This window comes from Centropristis striata, chromosome 19 (genome assembly GCF_030273125.1).
Source record: "Centropristis striata isolate RG_2023a ecotype Rhode Island chromosome 19, C.striata_1.0, whole genome shotgun sequence".
NCBI classification, from domain to species: domain Eukaryota; kingdom Metazoa; phylum Chordata; class Actinopteri; order Perciformes; family Serranidae; genus Centropristis; species Centropristis striata.
This window is the reverse complement of record NC_081535.1, coordinates 12,849,332-12,872,149: the sequence shown is the minus strand read 5'-3', so window position 1 is coordinate 12,872,149 and position 22,818 is coordinate 12,849,332. Positions and strand designations below refer to the sequence as shown.

The window sequence follows — 22,818 nt, the reverse complement described above, 5'->3', positions numbered from 1 at the left end:
TGTTTACTATTTACTGCATTCCTTGACATGTTGGTACTACCCTATTTTACATATCTTATTGTAAAGTGCCTTCTAATATGGATTGAACCACCCAAAAGTAACTTTCTTTCTTTCTTTCTTTCTTTTTATTGTTGTTTTATCTTCCTTTGCATATGTTACTCATCCATCAATTTATGGTGAAAATGTCTTTATTCATGTAAATGAAAACACCAAATTCAGGCACAAGGTGACCATTCAAAATATGATATAATGCAGTAAGGCTCTCTGGTTTTCTGAAATGTTTCTAAAATATTCTTCTGTAGATTCACTTTTGTTATTTAATATAACCTCTGCTGAGTTATAAGACACATCACACATTACTTTACTGGAGGCATTGTTGAGTTTATAAGTCACATTCTAGTTAAATGTCAAAATAAAAGTCCTCTGATACTTTAATGTTTTCAGTGTGGTGGCAAATGCACATGTTCTAATTACTGAGGGGGACATGTCCTGAAACTAGACCCCTTTCTGTGATTTTGTTTCTTTTTACACATTATGCATCTTTTTGTGGTTGTTGTTTGTGGTCTTCTTGTGGTTATTTTGTTTCTCTTTGTATCTTGTTGCCATTGCTTTGCATCTTTTTGTTTTCATTTCTATATTAGTGATCATTTTAGATCCCTTTGTGGTTGGTATTGCATCATTGAGTTAAGTTAAGGGACCCCTCACACTATACCCATTCACTAATCCATCCATATGGTAATGCACTATTGCATTACTAATTAATCCTTTATTATAATGTATTATAATCCAACACTGGTGGGAGAGCATCTACCCGTCTAATACTGTATAACATACAATTAGTTAATGTCATTTTTTGTAACATACAAATACAAGTCTCCACCCACAACAGCTTAGAGTAAAGGTGTTGATTAATACATGCTATAGAGACAAAGGTGCAGCCTTGTTCACTGACATTTATATTTACTTTTGAGAGATAAACTAAGAATTTAGAGCAACGTGCATGCTTTTGCAAGGAATCCATTGTGTGGCGCTGTTTTTTGAGTAGTTGTGAGAAACGCACTATTTTGCAAATGTAAAGGGTGATTCAGAAAAGAGATAAAGTCTAATCTACAGCTAAGACCATCATGTTAGCATCACTGTCCTGTAAGAACCTTTTTTATATGTATGTCAGGAAAAACACCCATTTTCAGCTTTGTGACAATGCATTTTCCAGCTCATCCAAGAGGGTTTTAAAATAGTTTTTAGCTTAAGAAATAGGGGGATTTTTTCAGCACATTAAGGAGCACTTTATTCTTCAGTTGCTCACAAACATTGGAAATCAACACAGCTGGAGATATGTGGTTTTCACTAGAATCTGAAAGCTGTCAGTATTGTGTAGCATATCAAAAAAGTGCATTTCCGAGATGAAGTGGAAGAGAAATATGACAATACTCCTGTACCTGTGCAGTGGCTAAAAAACTAATAATTCAAATATTTTCAAGGTGTTTTCTCTGGTGGCACAGTTTAGGGTCACAGTGGGGACTGGGGAAACTCCTCGCGATTACGCACGCGTGCAGCCCCGGTGCATGTGTGCGCCTCTGATAACACAATCTACACGTTCAAAGCTAAATGTGACGAATGCAGAAGGCGAGACGCTACATGCGTGTGTGAGGCAGCCCTGTACATCACCAACAAGCAAAAAGTCATCGGAGGTGTCTCAGCCTACGTGCGAAATAGAGAAAAACACTCACGGCCACGCCTACAATATTTGGGGAAATGTGGTCATCTAAATACCTCTCCAATGACTGGCTGCCAAAAAAGTGCTGAGTGGCAGTCAGCTGAAGAGCTGCATGTGAATATAACTGACAGGAGTTGGACATCAGCAGGCTTTACGTGTTTTGGACGAAATGGCTACAGAAGCCAGCATCTCCTCTGATGAGCGCAGGGTGAAGAGAGGCTATGAACAAATGTGAGTCCACTTTATTTAGTTTTACATACACAAATATACTCTTCAGTTAATGCTATTCTTTCAACTTATTGGAAAACTATTATTTACAGAGTCCACATTCTTCACAACAGCTGTATTTATTTCTACATTATTAGAAAGTACAAGGTTTAAAAGAGTTTTCCGCACATCAAAATTGTTGTCTGACCCTCCTAACTTGCTTCTATCCTCTGAAGGTTTGCAGCCCATTACTAAATATTTTTAATCAGCAGGTACTGAAACTAGTAGAAAGCACTCCTGCATCAGAAACACTTGCTCGCTGTTACCTTTTATGGATAGATTATCGAACTGGCCTACTGGACACAGGCCAAGGGGCCAAAAGTGACAGGAGCCCCCCTTTAAATGTCTCTCTAAGACCAAAATCATAACAAAGAGATACAAAACAATTGCAAAGAGACCGACAAAGAGACACAAAGTGACCTCAAGATATTGGAAATGGCAGCAAAGAGAGACACAAAGAGACCCCAAACGGGCAAAACAACCACAGACAACATATAACTGTGAAAAGACCAACAAAAAATGCAAAGCCATACAAAACAATTGCAAAGGGGATCACAAAGACTCTGAAAAGGGGGGCAACAGCCACAAAGAGACACTAAATTACCTCAAAGATATTAAAACATCTGCAAAGAGACAGACAAAATTACTACAAACAGTGACAAACCAACCACAGACAAAATATCACTGCAAAAAGACCAAAACAACTAGAGAGACACAAAATGACCAAAAAGAGACATAAAACTATAGGGAGATAAAAAGCAACAACAAGAGGCTGAACAGCTGTAATGTGCTGCTCTAAAGGAGAGGTGGTGGGGCTCATTGTCTCAGAATCCACCCATGCTTTTTGTGCTGGATTGATCTCAGAAGAAAGATCCTATCTCAGCAGCAACACACTTACAAAAACAAGAGCTTGCAGGTAAATTATTTACAGCAACCCTATATGTATGAACTGTCTGGGCGGGTTGAGACTTGGCCGTCCACACTGGAGGTGCCGCAGATACGCCTCTCCGTCTCTGTCAGGGTGTCACTGATAAAGATGAACATCAAGGAGCAAGTGACACAGGAAACTACGTACAGTTACACCAGTCAACACAACAGTCTGTTAAAAAAAAAAAAAGAGATGAAAAGATGTTTAATTTCTAAGTTGCAGTCATTTGAAACAGTGGTGGAGATAGTTGTGGGCATTGATAACATCTTTGTCCTCCACCCAGCTCCACCCCCGCTGACCTGGAGCAGAAAATAATACTAGGACAAGGTAACAAAGGTTAAAATGTAGATTTTCTACCATATGAAAGAGTCATTAAACCTGATCTAGATGCAAATCTTGGCTTAAAAACACAAACAACAACTCTTGACCTGACTTGACATCTTTATGCCCACAGTCCCGTAACATCACAACCCATGACACGTCCGAGGTCTGATCTCAGACATGTCTTCTTGCTCATGTGTTCAGCTGTGTTGTTGTGTGTTGTCACAGGGTGTTCGTCAACCGAAGCGTGAAGCTGGAAAACATCAAATGCTATGGATTTGACATGGACTACACGATGGCGAGTAAGTAACAGAAAGACCTTTGTGTGTGTAAAAAGTTGTGTCAGCGTGACCAGGTTGTAAATCTGAACTCTGTCCTATTGAGTTCTTTATTTTTGCTTCAGGATTTTCTATTGACCGTTTACCAGCTTGTGTTTATGTGTTTGTTTGCAGTGTATAAGTCTCCAGATTATGAGAGCCTGGGCTTCGAGATGATAAGAGACAGGATGGTGTCTGTTGGATACCCTCATGAGCTTATACGCTACACATACGACCCCAGCTTCCCCACACGGTTAGTTTGAAATCCTGCTCTGGAACTGAGAAGTTATGAAACAATAAAGCTGTCAATTTATGTGATGCACTCAGAAACAGAAGATACGTTTTTTTAAATTGTTTTTTGCCTAGGGATCACAATTTATAAAAGACATAAGTTATTATTTTGTTGATGTAATCAATGAACTGCAGATTTTCCTCAAAGATTTTCTACCATATTTTTATTTGATAGTTGAAAGATAATCATTTTATTTTTAATGGGGTCTGAAGACAAATTAGTTAACAATTAAATCAAAATAAATGAAAAAAAGTAATCAAAACATGCTTTAGAATTTACATTTAATAGAAAAAATGACATTGTACAGGCAGAATTTCAATGAAATACACTTAAAATAAACAAAACTAATAAACTAGTTAGTTAATATATAGAGAATTATTAATCTGCCATTATTTTCATAATAGATTAAGTAGTTATGTCATTAAAAATGCCAAATATGGCATCACCATGAGTTTTAGGAAATTGTGCCAGGCAGTTTTACGATTTCTGACATTTCATTGATCTAACGATGAATCAGTTAATTGAAAAAAGTCTGAAGATGAATCAATGTTATAGCTGATAGTTGCAGTCCTGAAATAAACACTGTGACCTCCTTTTGACATATCCTCATCAAAAGTTATGAAATATAATCGTTCTTTCTAATGTTGTGAAACAGTCGCATGATCGCTGTGTTGAACATGTGACATTAACATTAACCGCATCTCTAAACATGTGGTTAATGTTGTGAAAAGGAACTACTTGGTTAAGGTTAGAAAAAGATGAGGGTTGGAAATAATACTAAATTTATTATAAAAATAAATTTGACGTATCTATATATAGAAGTTTAATTACAGGTTAAACAGGTTGTTATAAGCTGCATCTCCTGGCTCACAATTAAATGGGGTTTCTTCGAATTAGAGTGCTTTTCTTTTCAAGTTATAATAAATATAAGTGAATGAGATCAGTCTGTTTCTTTATATCTACTTTAACACTCAGTTCATGTCTTGTCTTATCAGTAGTAGAATGTAACTAAGTACATTTACTCAACTACTCTACTAAAGTAATTTTGAGGTACTTGTACTTCACTTGAGTATTTCCATTTTATTCAACTTTATACTTCTACTTCACTACATTTTGAGGTACAAATATTGTACTTTTTACTCCACTACATTTAGCTGCCAGCTTTAGTTACTTTTCAGGTTGATATTTTACAATTTAAAATGATTACAAATGTTATAAATTAAACCACATAACAGTATATTATGTAAGTAAATTAACCCCTACCTGGACAGTAGAATGCTGTTTCCATGAATTCATCCAAAATAATAATATCAATATATCCAATAATATATTCAATTAAATATAGAAAAATCTGAGTGGGTCCATTCTGCATAATGAGTACGTTTACTTTTGATGATGATGCTTTTGTACTTTTACTTAAGTTTTGAATGCAGGACTTTTACTTGTAGTGGAGTAATTTCACAGTGTGGTGTTAGTGCTTTTACTGAAGTAAAGGATCTGAATACTTTTTACGCTACACTGTAAAAAATGTCTGTAGATTTTAGGGTGAAAAACTGCTAAACCATGACAGTAAAAGACCGTAAAAGGATAAATGAGTTAATTCAGTTTCAGTAACAATGAAACACTGTAAATGTATATATCAGTCAAAACTGTATTTTTAAAAACATTTTTCCTTGTCAATTATATGGCAGAACAGTGTCTCTTTTGATGGAAAAACCTTTTATTTTTTACTGTAAAATATAATCTTAAAAAAAAATCTTAAATGTGAAATCAACATTTTACCGTAATATTAGAAAAAGTTGCACCTTATTCATTACAGTAAAGTTCAGCTGCCGTTTTTTTACCATAAAAACAACAGTTTTTTTTTTTTTTAACAGTGCACTGCTTTTTATAATCTCGTTCACACCTCCTTTACTTTTCCCTCCAGCGGTTTAGTGATCGACACCACATACGGGAACCTCCTGAAGGTGGATTCAAACGGGAATATTTTAGTCTGCAGTCATGGCTTCTACTTCCTCAAAGGGTAAATCTTCACAGAAAACAGTACAGAAATGTTATTGAACTGTTGTTTAATCATGAACATCTCTCCGTCACTCGGCTTGGGTTATTTGTAACTTCGACCCCTGTCGTGTTTGTGTCCACAGACAAGAGATTAATAACTACTATCCCAACAAGTTCATTCAGAGAGGAGACACTGACCGTTTCTACATCCTGAACACTCTCTTCAACCTTTCAGGTACAAATTAAAGTATTTTATTCATGTAATTCTATTATTTTTGCTACCCCAAATTACAAATAATAAATAATTTCATTATTAGTCAGCATTTAAAACACTTTTTTGAAAAATGTATGTGAGACCAAAGGTGATTGACTATGAAAAAATATAGGCTATAAAATAAATTCCACAATAGCATTATGGTTTTTGTTGTTGTTGTTTTCACCTATGTATGTGTAATTTGAGCAAAAATAAAGATGCAATAATCTCATTCACATTTGCATTTTTATATACTCATACAGGCGTTATGTGAATATCTTAAAATTATAATATTTCAAAGTTGTACCCTGTTGTACAGTAGAGAATATTCAGATATCAATTCAAATGTGATTTAAATATTTTCCACTCTAAAGCCAGTAAGGTCTTTGATATAATAAAATGTCAAATGCTATTTTTATTTTTATTTTAAATGGTTAAAAAATTGCTCAAATTTTTAATTGGGCTTAAATAATGCTCGGACAAATCAGGCTACATTGTTAATATCAAGTTATTTATTCATTTATTTTAATTAAAAATAATATTTGAATATTGCCCACTATACAGCATTTTTAAAGGATCATAGAACGCCCATACAAGTATGTGAAAATGCAAATGCAAACTGGATAATTGCATTTGCATTTTTATGTTTACTAAAAAAAGAAATCATAGTGATAGTTTGGAATTACATTTTGATTTAATGTTATGTTGCGGGTCAAATTGACCAATTTCAAAGTAAAAAAAAAAAAAAATAGTTCAAAGTATTTTTTAATAAAAATAAAAATAAAATAAAATCACTGTCATGTAAAACCATTGTATTTTATGTGTAGGTCTTTCCAATGTTCATAAAAAAAGTTTTAACATGCATTTTTTTTAATGAAAACGAGGGAATTATCCTCATTGAACTCTGATCTGTGAGAGATCAAGAACACCATTGCACTAAATATTGATTGAAATGGTAAGTAATGGAGTTAATAATGAAATATAAACTTTTTTATAATTACACTGACACTTTTGGATAATTAAACATGCCCTGGGTCAAATTGATTCATGAACATTATTGCTGTTCCTGAGAAACAAACATAACAGGAGGGTTAATAAAGTGATTATGGGCTTCCATAAGAAGGTAAACATGTTTATATAGAATATCAGCAACTTTAAAGTCTTAACTATCTGCCCTGTCTTTCCTGCAGAGACTTACCTCTACACCTGCCTCGTGGACTTCTTCGCCAGGGCCACCAGATACAAAAAGTGAGTGGCTTGGTTTCATTCCCCTCCAGGGGTTGACTCGGACTGGCTGAGGTCCAGGGGGGAATATTAAAAAGGGCATCAGCTGCTTGAGGCTGTGCCTCAGAGCGCAGAAAGTTTTCTCACTTGCATCAGCCTATATGACAGTGTGTCGCATCTGCTTAAATTTAAGGCCGAAATTGAGAGCCCTGCTACACTTTTTCTGTGGCTACTTTCCCATGTTTTCTCCATTTATGAGAACTTTAGAGAGCACCTTATCATCTTTTCTTTCTTTATTGGCACCCTATAATGCCCTACGAAGCCTAACTGCAGTAACTACATAAAGGGTAAAACTGAGAAAAACTGCTTTAAAGATTTTTAATGTTTTTTAACTGGCCAGCCAAATGGGTTATAGGTAGGTTAGTGATATGACACTTATTTCTTTATGTATTGATGATGTAATTTTTATGCTAAAAAATCATGACGATTTATTGGATCTTTGACCCCAAAAATGAAGTTACTGTAGACGGTGCAGTAACTACAATGTTGTTTTAAAGTGTTTAACAGCTCTGTTCAAAGTTTTTTATGTGTTTTAGACTTAATGTTATGAAGTAATGTTCAATTTTAGTCATTGACATAGAGGAGGTTTTAGTTATAACTCAATTTCAACCAAAAATGTAGTTACTGCAGTTAGGCTTTGTAGGGCAATATAGGGGACTAGTTAGAGCCACGGGGCAATCGCACCGAGCACTGGTCCCATACAGCAATAGCTGTAGCCCCGAGCACTATTGTTATACTGTGGATTTTTTCTTCGTCTTCTTCTACTACTCTACTACTCTTCGAGTTGCAGGACAAATTATATATCAAAACGTGCGGTTTGATCGGAATCGGTGTGCTATTACTTTTCTCTATGGAATACGAATTTTTCTCAACGTAAGTCAAATAGTCTTTTCCCTCACAATCCTCTGTCAGAGTTATAGTTTGGCCATAGGATGCACAGATGCGCCACCAACACGCACCAACAGCCTCATTGGCTCCCATATTAAAAACGCAGGAAGATTTCCGAAAAAAGGAGATGTAACAGTTTTTTTTAGATCGCTCTAACAAAGCTATTTTTCTATTTTTTCTTAAAAAACAAAAAAACATATGTAGACGTTTAGGAAGAACTCAGGATGCTCATAGTGAAGTCGGATCAATGATAGGTATTATGGTTTTGCCAAAAATGCTTTCTGTTTGAGACCAGAAATTCCAGTCTGTCCACCTCTGACTGCTGTCACTGTTCTGGGACATTCGACAGGTGGCAGTTAATTCTGTCGATTGCTCTGCTCTGATTGCCTTTGATCTTTGCTGTGATTACAGTTACAGATACACGCACACACACATGCGCATAAGTGAGCACAGTCCTCCAGATACACATGCTTCAAACACACACGTGCGCGCACACACACACACACACACACACACACACACACTTTGAGGTTAAAGGGCATGGGTTGCTGTATAAATAAATACTTTCCCCAGAGGAAATTTTGTAGTTTCATCTACTGTACTATAAGGGCATCCAAGAGTGCACTTTTTAGCTGATTTTGAGGTTTTTTTTCAACCATGTTTGCATCAAGCGGAGTCCCTTTGTCCACCAGTGTTCCCCTTATATGCGTTTGACTGTTCCTCTCTACTTATCACCCTGAACAACTATAGAAAAAACAGTGTGTTACTTGTTAAACTTAACCACACCGCTGTTAAATTTCTTCCAGCCTCCAGAAGGGTTTCCAGCATGGAGACTTGTTTATGTCCTACAGAAGCATGTTCCAGGATGTCCGAGATGCCATGGACTTCATTCACGACACGGTGAATTAAATTAACAAACCGCTTTTAAAAGACGCAGAATTTTGTGCCATTGCTTGCGTGAAAAATCACACTTAGCATCTAACTGTTATACTTCATTTGTGTGCTGTACAGGGAGCCCTGAAGGGACAAACCATCAAGAATGTGGATAAATACGTCATTAAAGATGTGAGTAAAGTGAATCAGATGCAACAAAATGGCAAAAAAAAGGATTAAAATAATAATAAAAAATGATTGTGTTCCTCACAGCCAAATCTCCCTGTTCTCTTGAACCGGCTCAAAGATGTGGCCAAGGTTTTCCTCGCCACTAACAGTGACTACGGCTACACTGAGGTGAGCCTCTAAACACTCTTAACCACAAACTATATGAATATAAAGTGGAGACATTAAGGTTTTCTCTCCTTCCTCTTCAAGGCCATTATGAAGTACCTGCTTGAAAGTACTGCTAAGGTAAGACAAGTTTCACTTTGCTTTGAATATTCACCAAATGTTGTTGAACTTCACAGTACTTTTTATTTCTAGTCCTCAAGTCCAAAAAAGTGCTGGCGCACCTTCTTCGACCTCATCGTTGTGGACACCAGGAAGCCGCTGTTCTTTGCAGAGGGGACTGTGCTGAGACAAGTGGACACGGTATGAAAAAGTCTCACATACTGAAGTTTAACATGTTAATGTTTGAACCGCAGCAGGTTTTAATGATGTGTTTTGGGACACAGGACACAGGAAAGCTTCGGATTGGGACGTACACAGGAGACCTCGCACATGGAACTGTTTACTCCGGAGGTGAGCTGCATTTATCTGTTTTTATTTATTATTGTGGGATTTTCCAGGATTGTCACATAAACTTTAATAAATATAAACATGGATTTTGGAGACTTAGAAGCTGTGTCGTGTTCATTATTCTTGCTATGATAAAGCTGAGGAATTTGTTTAAAAGGTGCTTTACAGGCTATATAAAAAACGTTTATTATCATTTAAAGTGATGAGATTTCTAATTCAGAAATACAATTCTAGTGTCTGAGGTTTCTCCAGGCCAGCCCAAGAATTTAAAAATCTTTAACCAATAAAATGTAACATGATTTTTTTGTCCTGACAAGAATATTTAGTAAACAAAATAAAACAAATTGATTTAAAAAATAATCTTTACAATTTAAATGTCATTTTTAACTAATTTCTTTACATTCTAGATACTTTTGTTAAAAAAAGAAAAGAAAAGAAAAACTCCTTTTTCTTATATTTAAGTTGAAATGTCTTCTGGAAAATGTCAAAATATGCAGATGGTTTTAAAAGTAAAATGTGTCTTTTGAATTCAGTTGCTGAATATGAAGTATATAGTAGTGGTTGAATTTCATAGTTAGGTATTCACTTACTTACAGTTAAATTGCAGCCTTGTGTATTTAAATGTCTTTCTGTGTGATTGTTAGAACTGATCCCCTCTTCCATGTTAATGTATGTAATATTTTAAATAAACGCTCTGTGCAGGATCTTCAGACATCATCTGTGATCTGCTGGACGTCAAAGGGAAAGACATCCTCTATGTCGGCGACCACATCTTTGGCGACATCCTCAAATCTAAGAAGCGTCAGGGCTGGAAGACTTTCCTGGTCGTACCGGAGCTCACTAAAGAGCTGCAAGTGTGGGAGGATAAGAAGAGTAAGTGGGCAACATTGTTGTTGTTGTTGTTGTTGTTGTTGTTGTTGTTGATGTTGTTTTATTGTGATCATTTCAAAGTCTTGATGGCTTTCTTGGTTTTGCAGGTTTATTTGATGAGCTGAAATGTCTTGACATCTTCTTAGCTGACCTTCACAAGTGAGCTCTTTTTTACTTGTTACATAATTTACACTTATTGAATGTTTATGCAGTTTGTAATAGATGATTAATTGTGACGCCCTGAGAGTTAATTAGCATTATCTGCTGGAGTGCATGTAAAATGTTGAGGAAAACAAACAAAGTTTAATCATGTTTTGTAGTCCCCAATTTAAGCTGCAACATGTGACTTTCATCAAATATTAGACATTGTTGTCAGAATTTTATTGTTCACTTTGTACAAAATGTTTGGCACAGTTACATGAAGCAATGTAACCATTAGATGTTAATTGTTTCATGTGTTGTTTGTCTGAACCTTGAAGGAACCTAGACAGCGGCAGCCGAGAGTGTCCCGACATCGGCAACATCCAGACGAGGATGAAGGTGAGTACTACATTTTAAAACACAACCTTTTTACCTTTTTATATTCGTTCTTGTTTGAATTGTTAATAATTTTATATTTCTTGTTGATATTGCATGTTTACTGTTTATCGTTATTTTATTGGTGCTTTCTTTCCATTTTTGCTATACACTTTTGCTGCTGTAACACTGAAAATGTAGTTGTGGGACTAATAAAGGAATAACTTATCTTAAAAGCATCATGACTCCCTGTGAAGCTTTGGCGACCCCTAGTGGTGGTCGAGACCCTCAGCTATCACACTAGTGAACTAGATCATTGTTTTTCAGGGGGGGGGGGGGGGGGGGGGGGGGGGGGGGGGTCGCCGAAACTTTCGTATACACTACCACTGAAACATTTGGGGTCACATAGAAATATCCTTATTTTTGAAAGAAAGGCCTATTTTTTTTAATTAAAATTGTTAATGTGGTAAAATGACTATTAAAGCTGGAAACGGCTGATTTTCTTATGAAATATCTATTATATATTGTCGGCTACCATCACTCCTGTGTTCCAGTGGCACATTGTGTTAATCCACGTTTAAAGTGTTGAAAGGCTCATTGATCATTAAAACACCTGAGCATTATGTTAGCACAGCTGAAAACATCAGTTTTGTACTGATTTGAGAAGCAATAAAATGATCCTTTCTCAGGCTAGTTGAGTATCTAGAGGTAAAGCTGGAGATTTGTACATGCAGGTTAAAATGATTATTTCTACCCTTGTCAATGTCTTTACTATATTTTGATTCATTTTGTAACTCATTTAATGAATAAAACAGTTTGTTTTCAAGGAAACAGACATTATTAAGTGACCCCAAACTTTTTAGCGGTAGTGTTTGACTTTTTATACATCTCTTTGTAACAGAAAACACTGAAAGTAATAAATAAACAGGCCTAACAAAAGAGAAAAAATGGAAAAGAAAAATATATCTTTACTGTTAATATTTCTGTTCAATATTAAGACAGAAATGACAAGCAATGTTTATTATAGAAGAAAAACTGACGATTGGTTATTAATTAAATAAAAAGAAAAACATATCAAGAAGCTGCATGGTTTATTTTTAATATTAGCCATCATATTGTCCACAAAATAAAAATAAAAAAATTCAACAGGGGGGTCCTCAGTAGAGGCTAATGCTATATTGGGGTCCTTGCTATGGCAAAGTTTGGGCACCCCTGAAGTAGATGACATGACAGTAATGGGACATTTGTTGCATCCAGCATGCTGTATGTTGCATTAACTCAGTTTATAATTATATTATATGCTTTATAGTATAATAATAAAGAGAGTTCAAGCGGTGGACAGTGTGCAGGATCCCTTAGTTTTTAAACAAGACTAATGTAATGTTAATAATGGGTGTATTATTGCAACAGAAAAACAGGAACAGTTGTGTTTGTTTGTTTTTTTCCACACTGTGTCCAGGTTTTTCTGCTGACGTGGCTTGCTGTTTGCAGGTGCTGACCTTCAGGATGGACATGTCCTACGGACAGATGGGCAGCCTCCTGCGCAGCGGCTCCAGACAGACGCTGTTTGCCAGCCAGCTGATGCGTTACGCAGATCTATACTCCTCCAACTGCTTGAACCTGCTGCACTACCCCTTTAATTACCTCTTCATGGCTCCCCCAGTTCTGGTCAGCCCTCACCGTCACACATACACACACATGGAAAACAAATCTGCAAGCTTTCATAGTTCATCATGACGCCCACTCTCATCTCACTCTTTCAGATGCCCCATGAAGCCGTGTCTCAACACGCGGCTGACCTCGCTGCAGCAGAGCTCGCTCCTGCCAACCATGTTGTGAACAAGAACAAAATCTAAGGTTTTTATCATTATGATGCAGTATTAAAACTGTACTTGAGCTTCACTGAATTCTCCTATTTAAGATTTCTCTCTCTCCTGCAGTGCTGAAGACAGCTGGCCAAGATGTTTCAGCAGAAGAACATGAAGATGCTCCAGAGGAATCTTCTACATGGACACTGCTGATGCATTAAGGGTTTGTTGCTGCCATGATGTGCCTCCGTTATAAATTAAAACATTTATTGCTCCACCTAGTGGACATGAAGAGCTATACCATGCAACAAGAAAGCAGACTCAGGGTTACTGTATATACGAGTGTGAATCTGTTACATGTAGTGGTGCATGTGCACTTTTAACTTGTGTAATGGTTTTTGAGAAGTGACTTTATTTATTTGTTGTTTGTGCAATCTCTGAACCACTGAATCGTTTCAATAAATCATTCATATTATTTTTTCCCCATTGTTTTCATTAAAGTACAACTATAACTAGACATGCAGGTGGATATGACATTAGAGGATTTAGCTAACAAGTCCATAGCCATGGAGGCAATATTAGGGGGACCAAAAATGCCAGGAGGGTTGCAAGACAAAAACATTCATACTAAATTCTAGTTTTCCACTTTTTAATTAATTTAAAAGTAAAATGAATAAACAATACAGTATTTGACATTGATTAAACCAACAGCGAAGGCTTCTGCAAACGAAAAAAACAAACAGAACTGCAGTGCACTTTAATACTAGAAGCAGTGGTAATAATAATGGCATTTTTTTATGTTCATTTATGGTTATATTTCATTTTATACTGTTGTTATTTTGGACAGCTTTGTGTGGTTACCTGCTGTAGTACAACTATTAAAAACATATATTTTATAGAAAAAATTTTATATATATAGATATATTAGGGGGACATTTTAAATATGCAAGCAAGGCAATGATTGAAGGATTCAAGATGGTTTATTGAGGGGAACAAAATGGTGTAGTCAGGTATCGTGGGGGTTGGGGGGCAGAGATGAAAAGAACACTAGAATAAAAAGTTATAAAAAACAACAACTATATGGCTATATTGTAATTATGGCCTTGCTAGCTATTATTAAAGGACATGTTCACACAATTATTTACATTGTGTAAGTGGATCCTGAGACTCACACAGACAGTTTTCATCAGGACTACTTATTTTGTAGAAAGTAGTAACGATGGAAATTGTTTATAAAGACATCTGTGGATCTGTGTCACCAGGAAACTGTTTGTGGAAAGACATCAGTTAGATATACAGGTGCATCAACACATTATAAAATTCAGTGTCTCAAAAATTTTTAATATTACAAAAGACCAATTTTAAAAGTATGGTTAATATTGAAATGTTGGCCTCTGAAAAGTATGTCCATCTATATGCACTCAATACTTGATTGGGGCTATTTGAACAACTGGAAATGGACTTTTCCATGATATTCTCATTTACTGAGATGCACCTGTAGATAGATTTATTAGGGGGCATTTTAAAAATCCTAGGAAGGAAAGGATTCAAGGATTCAATGTTTCAAGACAGATATAATGCAATGTTCAAGAGCTGTGAACACAACAAAATCCATTTCTCTGTATTTTAATAGAAATCTCAGGGACACATGCACACCTGGGCAAATTAAGCTAGTGGTGCAGTGCAGGTACTGGGTAACTAGAAGCTGGTTAGGTTATATGTAGTTTTCTTATAAAGGTATTTGACTGTAAGGCATTAATTTGTAGTACACCTGTTGTCCACTGGGTGGCAGTGAATCACCTCTGGTCAGATCAGTCTGTGTGGAAGTGAACAGACTGAATACTGCAAACAAGTTAAAACGGATTTTATCTGAGGAAACTGATCCATCCCCCTTTTTATCCCCAATAACATGAACCACTGAATTTAGAGCAAAATACAGCAAAATGCAGTAAAATACATTATCTAAAATCTCAGAAGTAAGTAGAGCAGCTTATCTACTGGCAGCTGAAACTGCTGCATGTTTTTGTCTAACTGCTAATAAAACTGATCTTATTTTGCCCTTGTCATAAAGGAAACACACACCTGTGCAGTCCTTTAGTACACACTCAGTCTCTCCCTCTTGTTCTCTGTGGCAGTCCTGCTCCCACGAGAGCTGAATCTTTATCAAGACAGAGCTGAGAGGAATTTGTTGCCTCTCTTCTTTACTGTAAGACATCAGAGCTCACATGTGATCATGTAAAAGAGGAAATGACACAGTCTTCCTACAGTTTTCCTGCTGTGCTGCTGTACAGAAAAACATCTGCACCACGCGCAGAAATGAAGTACCAAGTCTCATATTTCACATTAATGTTTGCATATCAGATATTATGATGAAGCCTCCAGCTTAAACTTTGACTGACATCTGAGGGAAATCAAAGAAAAAAAACAACATAATTTCTACAGTAAGATCCAGGGCTAAATCTGACTTGTTAAAATGACAAAAAAGATTTTTTTCAATAGTGTGGACTGTTAAAACATGATGCAATCAGTTATTTTGGGTCTTTCAAATTAAACTTTACAGGCAAATCCAAATTAGGAGCCACCCACTGCATTTAAAGGCACCTCCCCCTTACACACACACACACACACACACACACACACACGTTTCCTTGATGATTTCATTTCCTGTATGAGGGCTATTTTAGTTTATTTGTATTTCCCTTGGTATTGTGTGCTTGTCACCTGGATTCATTGTTATTGTTTGTTTTCCATTTTTTTTATTTGGATAATTCAATTTGTCACTGTGTACATATTGATAATCCTAGAATTTTCTGACATATAATATTTAAGGGAATGATCATTCTCTTGATGCAGTGTATTTTATTTAAACTTTCATTTTTAAATTAATTATTACACATGTATCCGTGAATCATGATCTTATTGTCAGATCTTTGATTCCTCTCTTCATCTCCTGTCCTTTGGATGACATTAAAGGAATATTTCATCCCCTAAATCACCATTTGGATATCAATTATTCACCATGTGTTACTTTGAATTCTTAAAAGAAAATTTGTTTTTGTTGCATGCCCCCACAGTGAATCTAAAACAGAGTAAATCCTTGATAACTGAAATGGGGGCTGCATTTATTAACAGCAAAGCAATACAAAAACACCCTGTTACACGCTCAAAAATCTAATATCATCAAATTCCACTTGTATGCTCAGTAGTCCTAAACGCATACATTTTTTTGCTAAAATCTTACTAGTAAAAACACACAATTTTAACACATGCGACCCACCAGATAAGAAGTGTTTTATATAGTAAGATTTTGTCAAAAATAAATGTTTTTGAGAAGTTCTGAGCAAAAGATGGAACAGTTTTATACAGTTTTGCTGTTGTTAAATATGACCCCCATTTACTTGAATTCATCAGGATTTTATCCATTTTTAAATTCTCCTTCATGCAAGAAAAATAACAATTTTGTCACAAATTCAGGGTACTACAGAGTGAGTAATTCATATATAAATGGTCATTTAGCTGCCACTATGTAGACTTGAATTGTAAAAGACTAACTTACTATCTGTGTGGAGATAATTGTGAAATTAGAACCGAGGCTTTGTATTTTAATTTAATCTTTTAAGAAACTATATTGTTACAAGAAACTGTAGGGAATGATCTGAAAATATGTCCCGGCCCTGCTGGTATTATTTGGTCTGCAAACAAGTCGTGCTTGTTGTAAAAGTTGTAAAAGTTCTCCTGACAAACACACCTTTCCTCCTCACTCTGTGACCCCTCCTCCCTCTGCCTGAGACAATATGCTGCACTGTGATATAAGAGCTGTCTTCTCACATAGGGTTAGTGAGAAATGGAGTGTATCTGTACTGCAGAGGTGTGAAAAGTATCAGTTTCTCTGTGCTATTGTTCAGAGTTTCACCCACATGTCATTCTGCAGAAAGATCTGCTTACTTTAAAATAATATAACACTCAATCACACCTTTGATAATAATATTAACATGGAGGAGGAAGAGGAGGAAGTCACTGAACACGACTTAAATTTGATTATGTTACAAAACAAAACAGAAGGAAACATTTTTGCAAAGGACACTATATTATATTGGATAAACTAGGAGCCCCACCTTAAAATATGTTAATCAGTTATGGTTGAAAAGAAGTCTGTATGGCTTTATATTCTACTGAAATGCATGAAATGATATGTTATGGCTTTTTATTCACAATTCAAAAGAGTCATACTTTTTATTTCACAGACGGCACCAGATATTCAGCTTTATTCACCTTTTAAACTGTTGATTCTGACTCTCTACATTCCTTTTTGTCTCTGTTTTGCAGATTATAAAATGTCTTCGCCCACATGCATCAGTACAAGCCAGAAACCTCACATCTCATTTTGTCAATTTAAATAAGAGCAAATGTGCCAGGAAGCACAAATCTTTAGTGATGATCACACAAAATATGATTATAGAACACATCTAGGTGGTTAAAAATATTGTTTTACTATTTATCTACATGAAACTATACAACTTTTCTATAAACAATATATATATATAACGTGAGTTGTGGTAATTAAAACCTGTTCATTATATTCACCAATGAATAGACAGACTCAGGAGGGTTTAAACTCCACTTTAATCGTCTCTAAATTCAGAAATATTACCTCTCTCCACGCTTTATGACATTATGTTCTCTATCACCTCTTTCCATCATCTTAATTCCTCACTGAGTGGAATAATCAAACTTCATGTTTTATTTTTAGCTTCATTTATTTCATTTAACCTTTATTTAAGCTCTCATTTTCAATGTTGTTGAGGGACATCAGACATATTTGAGCTATTTGTAATATAATTTTCTTTTCCCCCAAATTCATTCTTTGTATTTAATAATTGTAATTGGTAAATTGTAAGTTATGCGTTTGAACAAAGCTTGGCTGCACATTATGAGTTTATAAATGTATTAAGGACTATTATTCTGTCTGTTGTATCAGAACAGTAAAGAACTGTAATTAAACTCATTCAAACTAAAAATAGTATATTTGCATTACTTTTCTAAATGAAGCAGGCCGTTATCAGGCCCACAATTCTATGTTTTGATATATCAATAAGATATTTCAACATTTTTATGGATTTTATATATTTTTATCTTGTTTTTTCCCCAGCTTTTTTATTCACTATATTCTAATTCTTTAATATAAAAGTCATTAAATGTTCCAACTTGGCTTTTCTAAATATGATTCTCCTTTTTTAATTTGCTTTTCCAAGAACTATCAATGAATTGAAAATCGAAAACTTTAATTTAACCATCTTTATTCAGAGAAAAAAACAACAGTTTCTTTCATGTTTCATAAAACCACAAAAACAATTACATAAACACATATACATTCAACTTCCACATTAAAATCACATGTTGAAAAACAATTCAGCTTTTCTTTACAGCAAATTCTCAAACAGTGATTTCATTCATGTTTTTAAAAACCTCAGACACATTAAAGGAAAGCACCAGAAAAGTTCCCTGTGCAGCAGTTAGTTGTGTTTTATGTATTTAATGAGATGCAGATGTCATAATGTTATTAGCTCATATTCTCTGTAGTTTTATCTGCACATGAAAAAAGCTGCTGAGAAGAGAAGCACCGCTGACATGTTGGGTTTCATTGCAGGATACTTGCTGCTCTATGCAGTCAGATAACTGCAGAAGCACCACCGTCCCCCATTCCACACATTCCAGGATTTCCCAGCAAGCATTGCAAGCAAGCCTAAACAAGTCACGTTCTTTACTCAGGGAGAATTTCACACAGTCAAGTGACTGAGGTCTCTTTTCTGCCTTCCCTTCGGTGTGCAGGCACATAAATGCACTTTTACATCTGTAATTTAAAACTAATTTTAAAAGCCGGGTACATAAGACCGTTCCATTTTTTTCACCTGAAACATTGTTTTCTGTTTCTAATAATTACTTGTGTCCTTCTGCTGCAGCTTGTAACAGCAAACTGGACTGTGGTTAAACATTTCTACCCGGAGAGGTCTGCTGACAGTCATCAAAACAAACAAACCTCTCTTGCTTTATGGTTCAAACATGAGGCACACTCACACACACATGCATGCATACATACATACAGGAGCACTGACACCTAATCTCAACACAGAACGAAAGACAGAGAAGAGAAGGCAAAATGAGAGGGGGAAGAGAGGGCCTTGCTCCCTACATTCCTCCCAAACCTCCCCTCCCCCCATCGACCTGCTGCTACCACTGAGGATGCTCAAAAACACACATCAACCTCTCCCGCCCACTTTTTCTTTTTTTCTTTCTTTCTTTCCATCTGCTTATTTTACCATCAGCACACTGATACACACTGTCACAGTGTTTGGTGTGACGACAAAACAGCACACAGGTAAAAGAGAAAAAACAACTACACTGAACTCCATTGAAAAAACTGTGGATTTAAGGGAGAATTTGTTTTCCACTGAAAAAACTGTAGAGAGGTGTTTACCATAAAATCTAGAAAACCTGAAAATCCAGTTCTGGTAATAGAAAAGTTTCAGGTAGTAAATTGCCACAGAAATATTTATAGATGTTTATGACTATTTCTGGTTGTTTTTTAATTGTCTTCACTTATTGATTTGCCTTTTTAATGGCCACTCTACATAATTAGCCACATTTTTAATGAGCTCTGTTGTACACTAAACTGGGAAAATGCTGACTTCCTTTTAGGGCTGCAGCTAAATTTTATTTTCACTATTTATTTTATCTGCCATTTTTTCCCCCTCAATTAATATATAAAATCTCAGAAAATAGTGAAAACATATATTTTTAAAGTCTTGTTTAATCAGTCCAAACCCCAAATATATCTAGCAGGAATTATCCACATTTGAGAGGTTGAAAATTGCATTTTTATCATATCTTTGCATTAAATTACATTTAAAAATATTTTAAAACCTTGCTGATTATTTTTTTGTCCATTGTCTAATCAGTTTGTCGATTAATCGTTAAAGCTCTACTTCTAATCAATACTCAATCACACAAAATGGACAAAAATCAATGTTCTAGTTTTGGACAAAAATCAATGTTCTAGTTTTGAAAAAGGCCCTATGTAATTAGTTTTCTTCCTCAACAAATGCCTAAATACACATCAGTATTTCTAACAGTATATATTTGGGCCATGAGGGCTTGTGTCAACCTACAGATGTGTGTAAACTGTCTTCTGTAAATACAGAACAGGGTAAACAGTTTAGGAGGCTTTGCTCTGCAGCCACCACCTGCTATCAGTCATCAGCTTCACTTCTACACAGACTCGTTTGAAACGAGCCCTTTAGCACCAGTTTAGTGTGAGCTGAGGCCAAATGCTATGACAATACTATTGCACTGCTAGAATGGATGGTACAGTAGTGCAACATTGTCAAAGCAGCTGACCTCAGCATGTGTCAGCACGTGGACATGGGGACAGCCATTCTTCACTGCCAAACTCCAATTACATTTAAATAAGCAACAATGCTGGTTGTCTGCATCCACTGCTGGTGGAAAAAAAGGAAAATGTGTTGAAATTTAGCCGGAATTTAAATGTAGCTTATTTATTTGGTGTTGAAGTGATAATGGCTGTTAAGTGTGGGTTAAAAAGGGAAATGTAAAGTTCAGATTTTCTAACCTTTTTTTATATTTACTCCTATAAAATAAAGCACAGTAAAAGAGGAGGATTTAAGTAGAGACAAAGTTGCTCACAAAAACACAATCACATTTAAAGACACTGTTAAATGGCTCCATGTGCAGGTTAAGAGTCATGGCAGTAAAGGGAGGTGTGTGTCTCTGTTTCATCAGCCAATGCCCTTTTAATATTGCACTGCTCATCTCAATGTCCAGTAGTGCAACAGAAAAAGGGCAGTGGACAACAACATGGACACCATCAGACTCCACTGCACAGACTGACTCAACTATTGAAAAAAAAGAAGGGAAAAAAATCACATAAATTATACTGATTTAAGTAATTGCAAACGGGTGTAATTTTATTTTGAAGAAATTAAAACTCAAGCAAAAGTCAAAAGTGTTTTTTTAAGTTTGCAAACTTTTCTTCTTTCTGCTGTTTGTTCAGCATAAATGCTAATAATCAGTGTGAGGCAGAGAGGATATTACAGATTGACAATCTAACTTTTCAGAGGTGGAGTTAAACTTCCTAAATTAAGCAGCATTGGTTACTCTCTCCCTGGGAGAATGGGTATTTCCCAGCATGTGGGCCCATACTATTCTCTCCAGTGAATGACATGCATTCTAATTTTGGGGGAGAAATGGGAGGCTGGAGACAAGGAGGGACACACACACACACACACACACACACACACACACACACACACACACACACCCAAAGCTTTTAGAAACCTACACGCTGCCACACACCACACTAAAACTATCAAGTACATTTTTTTTATATTAAGTGTTAGAATTAAACTGAATAATCGCTGAAAACAAGCAGGCTACGACGAAATAAAAATAATTCAAATTTTTCAACAAAAAGAGGAAAAAACTTTATAAAAAAGTTGCTTTGCTGCTTTATAGTGAAAATACTTCAAAATAAAGTGCAACAACGTCGAAAATAAAAGCAAAGTAGGTCCTGCAAGTTTGCACAATCAACGCGTTGTTACACAACATACAGAATCCATACCATGAGAGGAAAAAGGACGCTGGAAATCTCTAGAACACCATGCAGCTCTCTCACGTCTAATCCACCACATTATTCCTATAAAACACATCAATGCTGTTGTTTTTTTTACCTGTTCTTGAAAGCTTTACGTTTTATCCGCCATACATCTGTGTGAGCGGCCTATACGCCTCCTTCACGTTAGGATCTGCTCTGCAAGCCATTCCTGCCAGCTCACAAGCCCACAGTACAATACTGACGACTTGTTAGATTGCACAACAGCCTATAGGCTGCTCACACACACACACACACACACACACACACACACACACACATTCACGCGCACACACACACACACACACACACACACACTCGGACACACACACAGTCGGACACACATACACGTACACACGCCAGCACAGTGAAAATGTCCCCCCTCAGAGACCCATTACACTACGATAACAGCCCAATAAGGTGCAGGACGCGTCTATGTGTCCACAGGGCGTTAAATCGTGTCCTGATCAAGTTTTGAAGCGAGCTTCCAGATGCGCAGCGCGCGGGATTGGCTCCTAACTCTCTCTGCTGTGCCCCCCTCCTTTAAGTCGCACAAATAAACACTCAATCTTCGCCATCTCGACCTTTGCAACTTCCAAGTTTTGCACCGAGCTCCTGAATATTTACGCAAAATCGGCTACAACTCACAGTGGACACCCTCCCCCCTCTTCCTCCTCCTCCTCCTCCTCCTCTCTCTCTCTGCACAACCACCTCCTCCTCCAAAATCATGAATAGTATCTAGCCAAGGGAGGGACAATCCGTTATAGGCAAAAAGGGAGAAAGGGAAAAAAAGTTGTCCATAAAACAAAGAAAAGCAACCCTCTCCACAAACCACTCTTCACGCTCCGCTGCTGTGTGGATTCAGCGCCGTCGTTCCTAAAGCTCTGCGAGCGACTACATATCAAATGTGCGGAGCTCGGAGAGTGAGAAAAAATCGCAAGTCTTCCATGCACAAGCACACGGCCTCGCAGATCCGGACTCCATCTTTGACTACTTGACATTCAGAGCCTGCCGGAG

The 22,818-nt window shown here is 36.3% G+C and overlaps 1 protein-coding gene across 2 annotated transcripts; it reads left to right on the top strand.

Annotated features, from left to right (window-relative positions):
* The first annotated feature begins 1,792 nt into the window (after window positions 1-1,792).
* Window positions 1,793-13,616, top strand: nt5c2l1 (5'-nucleotidase, cytosolic II, like 1). Of its 2 annotated transcripts, XM_059358102.1 has the most exons (18): window positions 1,793-1,948; window positions 3,462-3,535; window positions 3,686-3,803; window positions 5,770-5,865; window positions 5,987-6,078; window positions 7,287-7,344; window positions 9,075-9,168; window positions 9,280-9,333; window positions 9,415-9,498; window positions 9,580-9,615; window positions 9,688-9,795; window positions 9,879-9,945; window positions 10,645-10,815; window positions 10,920-10,971; window positions 11,292-11,352; window positions 12,820-12,996; window positions 13,092-13,185; window positions 13,269-13,616. In XM_059358102.1, exons 1-17 carry the CDS (start codon window positions 1,887-1,889, stop codon window positions 13,182-13,184), a joined length of 1,497 nt encoding a protein of 498 aa, XP_059214085.1. In that variant the 5' UTR covers window positions 1,793-1,886; the 3' UTR covers window position 13,185; window positions 13,269-13,616. The 2 variants fall into 2 exon arrangements, with proteins under 2 accessions (XP_059214085.1, XP_059214087.1); XM_059358104.1 differs by lacking the exons at window positions 13,092-13,185; window positions 13,269-13,616 and having other exon boundaries at window positions 12,788-12,962.
* Window positions 13,617-22,818: the final 9,202 nt, after the last annotated feature.

Bases quoted from the DNA above. Each gene is read 5' to 3' on its own strand.
- nt5c2l1 (XM_059358102.1), top strand. From the start codon at position 1,887: ATGGCTACAGAAGCCAGCATCTCCTCTGATGAGCGCAGGGTGAAGAGA. The intron at 9,334-9,414 runs GTGAGTAAAGTG...TGTTCCTCACAG, and splicing joins ATAAATACGTCATTAAAGAT to CCAAATCTCCCTGTTCTCTT. The intron at 11,353-12,819 runs GTGAGTACTACA...TGCTGTTTGCAG, and splicing joins ACATCCAGACGAGGATGAAG to GTGCTGACCTTCAGGATGGA.